The 13,096-nt window shown below is 39.9% G+C and overlaps 1 protein-coding gene across 2 annotated transcripts in view; it reads right to left on the minus strand.

Moving 5' to 3' along the window:
- KHDRBS2 (KH RNA binding domain containing, signal transduction associated 2) overlaps positions 1-13,096 on the minus strand; it is a 324,652-nt gene that overhangs the window by 114,060 nt on the left and 197,496 nt on the right. For both annotated transcript variants that reach the window (XR_005256157.1, XM_038130241.1), the window contains exons 5-6: positions 5,180-5,307; positions 2,440-2,635 (exon numbers count right to left, since the gene is read on the minus strand). Coding sequence is in view for 1 of the 2 variants with exons in the window: in XM_038130241.1 (XP_037986169.1) it covers positions 2,440-2,635; positions 5,180-5,307 (324 nt within the window). In the remaining variant the exon portion in view is untranslated. The remainder of the gene's footprint in view (positions 1-2,439; positions 2,636-5,179; positions 5,308-13,096) is intronic.

The raw sequence follows: 13,096 nt of genomic DNA on the forward strand, positions 1-13,096 counted from the left end.
AATATATATTCACCACAACGACAGGACTTTATTTTTCTTGAGAAACCTTCAGACATCTGCTTCTATGAATTCTCAGAAAGGTCATCAGGAAACCTCAAAATGTTTATATAGTGGATAATCAAAACTTTTAAATGCTTATCCAAACCGATTTGAACAGTTAGATGTTTCAAGGTCAAGCAGTCAATACAATCTCTGATTAGTAGTGCTCAGCAAATGGCTAAAGATTTTTTTCAGGAAATGCTGTCTAAACATTTTTTTAAAGTCTGTTGTAGCCATTTGATTCTATTTCTTGAATTCACTTTCAGATCAGCATTCAAGTTACTATACTTCATTAGAGCGAACACAAATACAGAATATGCATACTCACAATCAATGCCAGTGCATTCATATGTACCACTAATGAAACCAATGGTGCTTGCAAATAGTAGGAAAAAAATGGTGTGAAATACTGTAATCAAAAATGAAAAATAAAAACTCACAAGGAAATTCTAATACCCTTGTAGGTTGCTGAGAAGCAGGAAAAAAAGTAAATTGGATAAATTATTCATTATAAATTAGTCTTTCATCTGTAGGATTAAGTGGGGAAAGAACAACAATTACACATGACATTTGCTGCAGGCCTACAAATAGATTCACTTGCTTTTAGTGTCCAGCCAAGTATCTGATTTATTATATGGTTTATTTGTGAAGAAAAACTGTGTTGATTACTTTCTGCAAAATAAAAATATTTTTCCTAAAACATCATTTTCAATATTATATGCAGATGTGTGATAGTGAACTTTTCCTACCACCAGCATAGCATCAGAGTTCTAATTATTATCTCAGCCCGTAAGATACCAAAATTACTTAGACTGAACTTACAAACTTCTACAAAATAACAAGAAATTTTCATTGAAAACTGGTGGATGACAGGAAGCTCATATCTTCCTAGCTGTGGAATATAGATGTTGAAAAGACACAGAAGATGGAAGATCTAAAGAATGTGAATTTTGACCTATAAGGCAGCACCATTTTTTGCTGCTATCTAAGAAGGGGGGAAAAACCCACAAACACATATGTTTGTTTTTATTGGACTAATGTATCACAAATTAAACTGACTATTTTAATTGTGTTTATGTTTTGTGGTCCTGAGAGTGTGGGCATTTCAAAAATATGGGGAACTTGCTGAATGCCTTCCTAACCTGGAAAATCCAGCTGCCTCAACTTCCCTCTCATTTTGCTTTCCATACATTTACCATCCAGAAAAAGTGCAAGAAATGCTCCCTAGAAGATGCTTAATACCCTAGGACATTTACTAGTACTGTAAATGAAGAAAGAAATTACTTCAATTAGAATCCTAATTTTACATTACAAGGGTTCTGTATCTGCACAGAAAGGAAGGTCTCATACATTTTGATACTAACAGACAATAATACACTGTCAAGGAAGTGAATACTTATGAAATTCCATTTCTTAGCAGGACTTATAGCTCATTCGTTAATGGAAACTGTGTTGAACTAAGTAATAGAGGAGTGACATTTTCCCCCCTCCTTTCTTGCTGCTGTTGCTCAGTTGTGATTCTTAGAATTAACAGAATGTGCATCCCTGAAGTGGCCATGATCTAGTCACTATACTACAAATACACATGGTTGAGTGAAGCTTTAATAACAAAAAATAATTTCATTTTCCTTTCTTCTGTTCTAGGAAGACTATTAATTGAATAAAAGTGCATCTTTCCCTGGTGGTAGGATTAGGGAATAGATTGGATGTTCATCTTACTCTTGGACTTGCGATAGCCAGAAAAATTCAGACATTATATTTGATAGCACTTTCTTCTCTATTTGGATATCTGTTGTTATGGTGATAGTTCCAGGAGGAAACATTAATGAGGATGACTTGAAAGCTTTGATGTGTACAGCACAATTATTTTTAACAACTCATAAGAAAAGGTGACAGTCAGTTAGTACTGCTCCTGGCTAAAGATGAATCATTGTACCAGATTTCATGAAAACGACCTGAATTTCTATTTGTTATGTATCTGTAACACAGTGTTAAATACAAATATGTAATAAAAAGGATTTGGAACAACAGCATGCCTCCCCCTCACATCCTAATTTTCTCACAAAGGGTATAAGCTGTTATTCTTAGGAACTTGGTTACAGTAAAAACTGACTTTAAGTACACAATACAAATTTTAGAATATCTGTGGCTCTTTTGTGACACCCCAAGAACTATGCAGCATGATCTCTCATATCCAAAACTAAGCTGTGAACAAATCTACAAACCCACATCGCCGAGCACAGGGCTGCCAACACAGTGCATCACCCAGACTGTCGTTCACCTGCAGGAGAAAAGCATTAGAGACAGAGGAGCTTTCGGCCTGGACTATTCCATCTTGGAAGGACTCGATGTCTACGGCAGAGCTTGGCTCACACGCTGTTAATGAAGGCATTTACTTACATAGTCTTCATAGGCCTCGTGTGCGGGCGGCGGGGGCGGTCTGTAGCCCGGCATGGACGGGGCGCCCCTGGCTCGAGGGGTGGGGACGCCCCTGGCCACCGGTGGGACAGGGAGCGCTCCGCGTGTCACCGGCGCTCCTCGGGGTGCTTGGGCACCTCGTCCAGGCAGCGGGGGAGGAATGGCACCCCCACGGCCCCTGCAGGCAGCAAAAAGGAAGGATCACTCTGGCGCGTACAGCAAGGGAAGACATGCTCCATTTTAAAGGCTCTCACGTTTTTACTACTATTTAAAGCACCATGTAACTCTGGGGTTTTGGCAGCTACAATGTCAAGCACTTTTAGGCAACATCTCAGGCAGAACTCATATTATAGAAAGGCATTATTTTTAAACTACTCAGTGCCTTTTGCACCTGATCCTCTTGTTGCTTGTACTAATAAAATTCTGAATCATTGTAACTCACAGGCTTGCAGAATTACTCCAAAGCAGTTCTAGAAGACGAAGAAAATGAGGAACCTCTTCTGTTGCTCTCAAAATATTTTACAAGAGCACTCATCACTTTCATTTTCATGCTTATTGGTGGGTGAGAGAAATAGACTGGCAGAAGATATTGCAGGACAGAAGAAACTTGCAAGGCAAAGTAGAGGAAGACTATAAAAGGAGAGGAATAACTTTTCTTCCTGTCTAATTCAGTTCAGCACAAAGGAATGGTAGTGTGGGATTCTACCTTCCCCCACTGCACAGAGAGAATAGACCATGTAGACAAGCACGGAAAGAGGTTTAGCATCCTCTGGACTATTTATGCTGTATCTCCCTTGCTGTGCAAATTAGTAAGTCAGAAGAAGCTGTTATTGTTTAAAAAATACTTGTATCTATACCATATGATGAAATAGAAGGGAGATAAATCAGGGTAGCAGTCTGTGAGTTTTGTTTCAGAGCAATTTGCTTCTGGGTGTGCTGTCTTTTTGGAAGACTGTGAATGCCAGGTATAATATCCGGCATGACACCCAGATCCACAGTTGTGAATGGAACTCAGGTCTCCTGTAGCAGTAGGATCTGTGGCTTGTTCCCTGCTGAGGCAACCAAACCCATTGCATTAGCTTGTGATGTTCGTTACTTTACTACAAGTTTCAGTAGCTGATTTTAGACTTGCAGAATCAGTGAATGGTTTGTGTTGGAAGGGACCTTCAGAGATCCTCTAGTCCAAAATCTATGCCTTGGGCAGGGCCATCTTTCACTAGGATCGAATTGTTAAAGATATGCAGAACTCGACCTTGAACACTTCCAGTGATGGGGCACCCACAACTTTTTCCAATGTTTGTTCCCTATGTCCAACCTCTTTTCATTTAGGTCTGGCAAAAAGTCTCTTTCTTATTAGCCCTCTTTATATATGGAGTGGCTGCAATGAGGTATCCCCCGGGCCTTCTCTTCTCCGGGCTGAACAACCCAGCTCTCCCAGCCTGACTTCATAAGAAGAGGTGCTCCAGACCTCTGACCCTTTTTGTGGCCCTCCTCTGGACTTGCTTCAACAGTTTTTTTTAATATTCTCCTGGAATTTTTGACTGGAAAATAGGGAAGGCATTCAAGATCATAGGATCTGTACAACTGATTCAATCATTTGGGCATTTTGCAGGAATTAGGGGCCAGAACTTCACCAATTATGCTTTGAACCCAATTTAAAAGCTGCTAGTCTGTTGCAGTGACATTCTGAACAACATTATTAAGTCAAGCTGTTCAGAGATCTTGGATGTAAGGAAGACTGAGCCCAGACACTCTTTGAGCAGAAGATGGTCATGAATGCCAGCTGCAAAAAAATTCTATGTAAGCGCATCATACTACCAATTAAAAAAGCTCATGTAGGAAAAACTGATAGTAAACATGATAGACACCCTCAGGGAAAAAAACCTCAGAGGTCATAGGAAAGATCAGCCCATTCAATTACTGAACAACTCCTTTGTCAGCATAACATAAGGCACCCCCATATCCTATTTCCTCCAAAATAGGAGTCCATTTTTTAGGACTCATCTTGAAATGACCTCTATGGACAGAAGATGGGAAGCAGCTAGGTAACATAGACACTTGAGGCAATGAAGTTCTTAAGGGTTCACAGGGAAAAACAAGTTTGAGAGAACGTTCTAAGATTTTATACTGGTCTTAATAATTAGTAGAGATATATGTTATTTACATATTAAAAAATACTTGGGCACATTCACACCCCAATGTTTTTGGATTATGCCAATCAAATTCACTTAAAACTGATAACCCATCAACACATAACATATAATGAAGTTTATATATATAGGTATATTTGTATATACACACAGTATAGCTGTATTTTGTATATACACAGAGTATAGCTGTAATATGTATAAAAAGTAATTATATGGCAAATAAAGTTCCATCTAGTCTATGACGCCTTCTCTGACCACACTATTATTTTGACCAAACATTTTATGCTACTGACCATACTGCCTCAGTACTAGCATAAAAGTATTATTAGAAATATCCTTTTCCTGTCTTCATAATCTGCTTTCATTTGTTGTCACTCACTGCGCCCTATGACCTGTGGATCAGAAAATCTGGAACAATACAGACCACAATGGTTATCAGAAGACAAATATTTTGGTTTATTGACCACGATATGTATGCAACCTTTTTTTTTTTTAACTGTGGGTTTGTTTTTTTTTTTTACTATTGCTTACATTTTGTAAAGCTACTAAGATAATAGCTCAGGTTACCATACCTTGAAGGAGCTGCAGGCGGCACACGGATCCCTCTTCCTCGAATGCCCCGTCCACGTGATGAATCCTCAGAACCGTTCAAATACGAAAGTTCTCTCAGCTGCTCCTGGCGAATTTCATCATTATAATCCTGAAATGCAAAAAGTGAAACTTTCTGGAACTTTGTATTTTGGCTGAGCTGGCAAACCACCCAAACCAGAAATTCTGTGGATGGCATTTTGGTGAATTGTTCTGCATTATCACTGGTACGCTGAAAAATAGTACAAGTGGAAGTGGACAACTACCTATAATACATGGACAGAAAAATGTATATGTATGGGTAGTGAAAGTGGTCGTAAAGACCATGAACATGTAAAAAAACCCACAACAGGAATAGAAGACATAAACACAGAGAAATGTATCTGCAAAATGCATATGGACTTTCACATACAAAAGGTACTATTTTCAAGTGACTTGTAATTAGACAAAAATAGCATTTTATAAATGTTTTTTTGGCAAATTTCCCTGGCTACCTTTATGAACTTAAAACACAAATTCTACCTTATTTTGAACATCAGCATGACTGGATGATTTAATTAAATACCAATTAGTATTACAGAATGTAGAATTCACTTATTTTGTATATCCCGAAACAGTCAAGTAACAAAGCTATGTTTACTATAAAAATTATTAAATGAAATAAAATAGGCCCATTTTAAGCCAACAGGGTATCGACTTCAGCACTGCAATTTCTGTTGGCGCAGTAAACAGAACACCAGACGAACTTCCTTTTCTCACTGATACAAAATAGAATCGCAGACTCATAAAATGGTTTGGGTTGGAAGGGACCTTAAAGATTTAATTCCAAGCCTCCTGAGATGGACACCGTGTTGACTTCCTCTTCATTGGAATGCATGATTGGGCGAGGTGATCCTTGAATATTAACTATGTCTATCGGGCCCCTCTTCCTTCCAGAGCTCTATCCCTACTACACTCCACTGAGCAGTTCCCTGGAGAGAGCAAAGTCTGCTCTCCCCAAGTCCAGGCTAGACCTTGCTGTGCACTCTCCTCCCTGCCCTAAGGCTCTTGAACTCCATGGTTTCATGGTCACTGCAGCCCAGGCTAGCCTTGAGCTTCACCTTGCCCACCAGCCCCTTCCTGTTGGTGAGAACAAAGTCCAGCACAGAGCATCTCCCCAGTGGCTTCTCTAGCACCTGGAGAAGGGAGTTATCCTCAATGTATTCCAGGAACACACTTGCCCTGCTGTGTTGTCCCTCCAACAGATCTTGTGGATGTTGAAGTCCCCCATGAGGACCAGTGCTTGTGAACCTGAAGCTGCTCTTTTCTGTCTATAGACTGTCTCATCCACTATAATACATAATAATCAACACATTTACTTACTTTATGTTTGTCCAAATTCCTGTGCCAGAAATTCCTTTTTTTTTAGATCCCTTCCATTTTATCTAGCTGATCACTGTACTGAAAGTTTGCTGCAGCAGCCAGCTCACTGGCAGCAGAGCTGTGTGATAGCTAATTATTGTTTCAAAACAGAAAGATTATTGAACTCCAGCTCTTCTGTCCTTCCATCGTTCCACAAGCAACTGCCATTGACTGTCATGCAAGGACCTGAAAATGCATTACAAGTGACACCTCTTTCAGCCAAGTTGAAGACCAAGTGAATGGTGAGCTCGAACTGAGGCCTTGCTTGTTCCTTCTCCCACCTAAGGAGGTCCAGGAAATCTGTTTAAAGTTATGATCCTGATCCTGCTGTGTTCTAAAAGTGTAGGCCTGGTAACATTTTCCTTTCTAAATTCTTGAGAGTGTAACTGGAGAAAAATCTATTACTGAAATTCAGAAAAGAACCCTATTTATACAATATAGTGTGTGATAATTGCAGCACAATCATAATTAAAAATAAAATAATCTATTTTATTAAGAAAATCCCTAATTTGACAATAAAATAGATAATGGCTTTCATTTCATACCATCCCCAAATATTTTTGCATGTTTTTCTATCCTTCTAACACTAACAGTTATAAACCAAAGACATTTTCTAAATCAATGTGTTCTGTAAAATACAGATGGAAAAACAGAATCAGTGAGATCACATTTACAGCAATTGTTGAAACAGTACCATCTACTGTGCCCTCTTCATATCATCTGTTATTCATACTGGCTTTACAAGGATTAGGACCTCAAACTTGCTGATTGAGTTTACCCTCCAGATTCAACATTGGTACTGAGACCAAACTTCATTAATAATGTAGGTACATTTTGTAAGAGAAAAATGTGTGGGGAAAAAAAAGGACCTGCGAGGGACAGAAATTGGAATTTCTGTGTTACTGCTTTAACCCCTCTCTTTTGAAATATTGCTGTATAAATGAATTCTACTAGAAGTTGCCTCAAAGAAACTATTACTCCCTCAGGTAAAAATATTATTTAAAGTCTTAGTATTGACAAAACAGAAAACGCAAGTCACATTTACAATATACAACAAGATCTGCAAAATTTCACCATTCTGCTTTGCAATGCCCTTAGTTTTAGTGTGCAGGTTCTTTGCTGTATATTCAGTTAAGAAACAGTGTATTTTGAATGACAAGGTAAAGACAGCAAAGTACTCCCAAAGGAAGATGCTGGGACAGGTCTCTTGAAAGAGAATTATTTTATTAAAAATATAACTCTATATAGATAATTTATCTTATAGGCTCCTTAAAAAGCATAGTAAGGTTCATAATTTCTAAACCTGAAACCTGAAATTTTCAGCAGAAATTCTCATTTTGCCTCTTCCCTTAAACAGAAACGTAACACTGAATTAATCTTTCATAGCTGCTACAAGTATAGCTAGAGTCAGGGTATCTATCCTGATGAATATTTAACTGCATCTAAGTTCAGAGCCCAGCACATCAGCAAAATTATGCTGCTGATGTTTCATATATGCCTAGTCCAAAGAAAGAGTACATGATGTTTTAAGGCATACCTATACTGAAACGAAATACAAGGAAGTAGCTACATACTACAGTAGTATATTTTGCTTCAGGAAAAAAATCAAAAAAAACTACCTCCTTTTTATGTTACAATAAGCTCATGAAAAATGTCCTGTACTTCATAGCTTTTCTTATAGCTTTCTAATAAGTCTTATATCTATTCTTACAGCTGATAATCTACATTGACCTATATATTTTGTTATTGTTTATATCTCTTAAGACATTACTATCTGTAAACAGCTTTTTCATTTGCTGCTGCTAAGGAAGCTGCAATTGACTTGTATCTCATGGTGATCAGCGTTTACTAACTGTGAGCTAACCACCCATGCCCATGACTATTCACCTAAACACACATCTTGACTTTAGAAATGTGAAGGATTTTCAACATGAGCAAAATCATGGCATCCAGGGCTACCATAAATTGCCATGTTTGTGTAAATGCCTAAAAAACCAAATTACACATTTAGATAAAACATTCAGCAGTCCGGAAAAATCAACACGTTTACCCCAAATTACCACAATTACATTTATTAATGAAGGTTTGGAGTGAGTAATTAGGTTGATTGCCTTAATGTTGTAGGAGCAAAGGAAACCCATGTGCAGGTTTTCCACAGGAAATCAAGTCTGGCTGGTGGCAGCTCACTGACAGGCCCTTCTGGAAGCACTGACAGGAGATGCAGCAAAGAGGGGAAAGCACATAAGCTGCTAGAGAACTCAGTAAACCATTCTGGCAAAAAAAGAGCAAAGTATGATGCAAGTCGTAAAACCTGATCTGAATTAACAAGAACAGGTAGTGACAAGGGAAGAGAGTTAATAAAGAAATCAAAGGGTAAGGCACAGAAAGCCCAAAAGCATTTGGGAAATATGTATCTATCATTAGCATAACAAAGGCTCATAGAAGTCCTTAAGCTCATAATCCTTAAAGGACTATGATCTCCTGTCCTGATGTACTCTGCCCATTTAAGTTCTATTATAATTCTATTAATAAATATCATTACTCTTATCTGTGACAGCTGAATTTCATTCTTACCAGATAGTTAGGGGAAGAGTAATTTAGGTTACATTCAAACTACCTTAAAAATGCAGAGTTATACATGTCAAATCTAAAATGATAATCACAATATTTCACACTGACAATTTGGAAGCATGAATAAGGCACTCTTTCACTCCCACGCATGTAATATCCTCTGAAGCTCTGTGTTGCCAGCACCACATTCACAGACATATGTTTGCCCATCCTGCCACACTGTCTTCCTGTGCTCAGGGAGCAGAAAGGGAACAGGAGATGGATTTGGACTCCTGCAGCATTTCTGCATCCTGTCCAGCTTCTTGCATCAGCAAAAGAATTCCAGGGCTCTGTGTATTTGCACAGATTCACTGAAGCTAGACAATCTCCCCTAAATTCTGCTGGTGCTGCCTTGCGGCTATTTTCAGGCAGCTTAAATTCCAATTAGGCTAAAATTTCCATTGAGTACATGCTTCAGAAAACTCACAGCCAGAAAATGGGACACAGAAGACACAGTGAATTTTAGGTGGAGCTAGGTGATGGGAATATAGCCCTTTTATCTTGTTTGGTTTTAGATACGTTCTAATTTTGGACACTAAAAGAGACACTGTCCACATGCACCCTTCTGTATATGGGGAAGCACTAAAAAGCACTATGAAAATAACTTGTGATGAGGAGTTCCTGGAGTCCCTGCTTCTTTGTGTTTTCTGCGTCCTTACAATGGTAAACTGTGCTATACTTCAGCTTCAGAGCATAGTGAGAGCCACTTATCTGGACTCACGGGGTCAGGATCTGCAGTTCAGTACACTGAAGAGGCCAAGAACCCTGGAATTTCCACTTTTTAGTTGAGTGCTTTAATATCAGGCTGTTATGAAAGAGAATAGTACTGGCTGCTCAGTACTCGAAGTACTTGACAAAATGAATCCTGAGTTGACAAGAGATATTCGGCGTTTCCTGTTACTTTTTTACATTTTAAAATCCTGTTCTAAGACTCCAGTGCACTCAAATATAAACATACTGAACTTCTTTCTGCGCATTATCAACAGCATTCATCAGTGTCAGGTTAGTAAACTTAAAACAATTGCGCCAGGTAGATTGGATAGCCCTCTCCATCACCTAAAATTTGGGTGAGACAGTGCCTGAGGTGGGCATGTAAATTAATTGCTGCACCTGGGTCAGGGCAACCCCTGGTATCAATCCAGACTGGGGGAATGAACAGATCCAGAGTAGCCCTGAGGGGAAGGACCTGGGGGTGCTGGTGAATGAGAGGCTGGCCTGGCAATGTCAACTTGCAGCCCAGAAAGCCAAATGTGTCTTCGGCTGCACCAGAAGCAGCGTGCTCAGCAGGGTAAGGGAGGGGAATCTGCCCCTTTGCTCCACTCTGGTGAGATCCCACCTGCAGTTCTGCATCCACTTCTGGGGTCCTCAGCATAGGAAGGATATGGACCTGTTGGAATGAGTCCGGAGGAGGGACACCAAGATGATCAGAGGGCTGGAGCACCTCTGCTATGAGGAAGACCGAGAGCTGCAATTGTTCAGCCTGTTAAAAAAGAAGGCTTTGGAGTGATCTAATTGTGTCATTTTAGTACCTGAGGGGAGCATATGAGAAAGATGGAGAGACTTTTTAAAAGGGCACAAAGTCACAGGACTACTTTCAAACTGAAAGAGCAGGCTTAGATTAGATATTAGGAAACAATTCTTTACCGTGATGGTGCTAAGGCAATGGGACAGGTGGCCCAGAGATGCTGTGGATGACCCATCTCTGGCAGTGTTCAGGGCTAGGTCGGATGGGGCTCTGAACAACCTGGTCTAGTAGGAGGTAGTTGGAACTAGGTGATCTTTAAGGTCCCTTCCAATCCAAGCCATTCTATGATTCTATGAACTGCATCCTTAAGCTTCAAGCTTCGTCTTTCTAATGCTAATTTGAAGTCCATTGCAAAATATGAGATTCATCTGTAGTTGAGCCCATGCCTAACCAAGCAATCTCTACAAAGTTCATCAGAACTGTGGGAATTGGCTCTAGCCTACCCTCCCTGTGTGTATGATGGGTATGGCATATGTTCTCAACAGTACATGGAGGAGCTCAAACCCCACAGCTGTTTTGATGTTCCCAGATAACACCCACACTCTCTGAACCCATGTTTAATGTATATGCATGGTTTCATGGTTACCTACAGTCAAAGCCATCTGTTAGGATGGCTCTTTGCCCGTTCACAGATTGCTCTGGTTATCACACCAGAGCATAGGTGCCAGGTAATGATGGGTTTAGATGGACAACCTGCAGTGCACCACAAGTAACAAAGCTGCTGCCAAAATGACTCCAGTACCGTGTTAGCAACACACACCTCTTTGCATTTGCCCATATACATTGGCTCTCAAGTAAGGCCATTTTGTATGCATGTAGTTCTCTGGCAGACCCCAATAAATGTATAAAAATATAAATATAATCCATGAGCCCAAGGAAGAAATTACTTTCTCTAAGCAATCAGCATCTTAGCCAGATCTGCAGCCATAAACAACACATACTTTCACTTGCCCCGTATGCAAAAAGGTGCTGTCTTTTCCTTCATACAGTCAGTCTGAAAAATAAACCTTAATTGTGTGAATCACCGTTAGAGACTGAAACACATAAAACAGACCATACATTTCTTTCAGTAGCAGTTTGAATGTGTTGCAGCCAATATGAGTTTCAGTTTCTAAATGCCTATGGGCAGAAAGCAAGCAGACATAAGCTAGAGCCACGTACATTTGCCTTTGAGGTTAGTTGACAGCTGGGGGATTTGTCAGCTTGCCACAGAGAGCACTCACCCAAGCGTGGATGTCATTTTTCTCTTTGAGCATGCACAATTAAATCTGCCTGGCATCATCAGCATGGGGCACGACTCTCTACAAGCAGTGTGGAAGGGAGGGGGGTGTTTGCTCCTCGGCATCTGAAGAGAAGCTGCCAATCCCAGGGTCTAAATTGTACATAGGCAAAGTACTAATAAACTTTGGCATAGATACTTTAGTCTTTGACAGAACAGAGCAAAATAAGTCTCAGCTAATTGCATAATCAATTTAAATTTTGTTCTTCATACTAAAGAGACCATTCAACAGAAGATTATTACAGTTTACATGGAAATGCTGTTAACCACACAAAATAATCACACTGAAGATGGGAGCATTGCTTTTGAAAAACTTGCAGAATCCTGTATTAAATTTCAGCCATTTACCCCAATTTGTTCCACCCCTTTTGCTCACAGGCTCCACACAAATGGATACTGTGGTCTGTAATTCATTCAAATGACAGCTATGCTGCCACAGAAGTCAGTTAGCTGACAGCTCCCTATCCCTGAATTTAATTCCAAGTGAGCTCTGGCTGCCAGACTTGTGCTTATTTACAGCTGTCACTTGAAAGAGACTTAGAAGGGAATTGGTAATAAGAACAGAGGGCATATAGCAGGCTACAGAAAGGGTGGTGCAGCCACCTAATCCTAAAGAAATTGTTATGGATTCCTGCTGGATGTTTACACTGGCTTCTTGGAAGGAAGGGATGTGATATGGCTGCTCTTCCTCCAGGAAAACCCAGTTGCTTCAAAGGAGGCAGGGAGAGGAGTAGGATTACCACTGTTCTCCAGCTGTTTGCTGAAGCTCTGCTACTAATGAGATCATTACCTGCTCTTAAGGCTGGAGTAACTGTCTGCTATAATTTACATTGAAGCCAACACGAGTAACAAGCTATACACAGTACATATGCAACTATTTTTTATTCCAGCTATGCCAGATGAGACCCAGATTTCCTCCTACTAACCCAATGCTGGAGGTTTGCAGCTACCTAGTCAAGGATAACAGGGATGGCAACAGCAACCAGCAAAATTCTGACGTGTTTACTCTTGTTTAGCGTGCCTGTCTTGTCCAGCCTGGCTGCAGCCATACTCCCTCAGCCCCATGTAGAACAGTAAAGAAAACAT

This window comes from Motacilla alba, chromosome 3 (genome assembly GCF_015832195.1).
Source record: "Motacilla alba alba isolate MOTALB_02 chromosome 3, Motacilla_alba_V1.0_pri, whole genome shotgun sequence".
Lineage (NCBI taxonomy): Eukaryota > Metazoa > Chordata > Aves > Passeriformes > Motacillidae > Motacilla > Motacilla alba.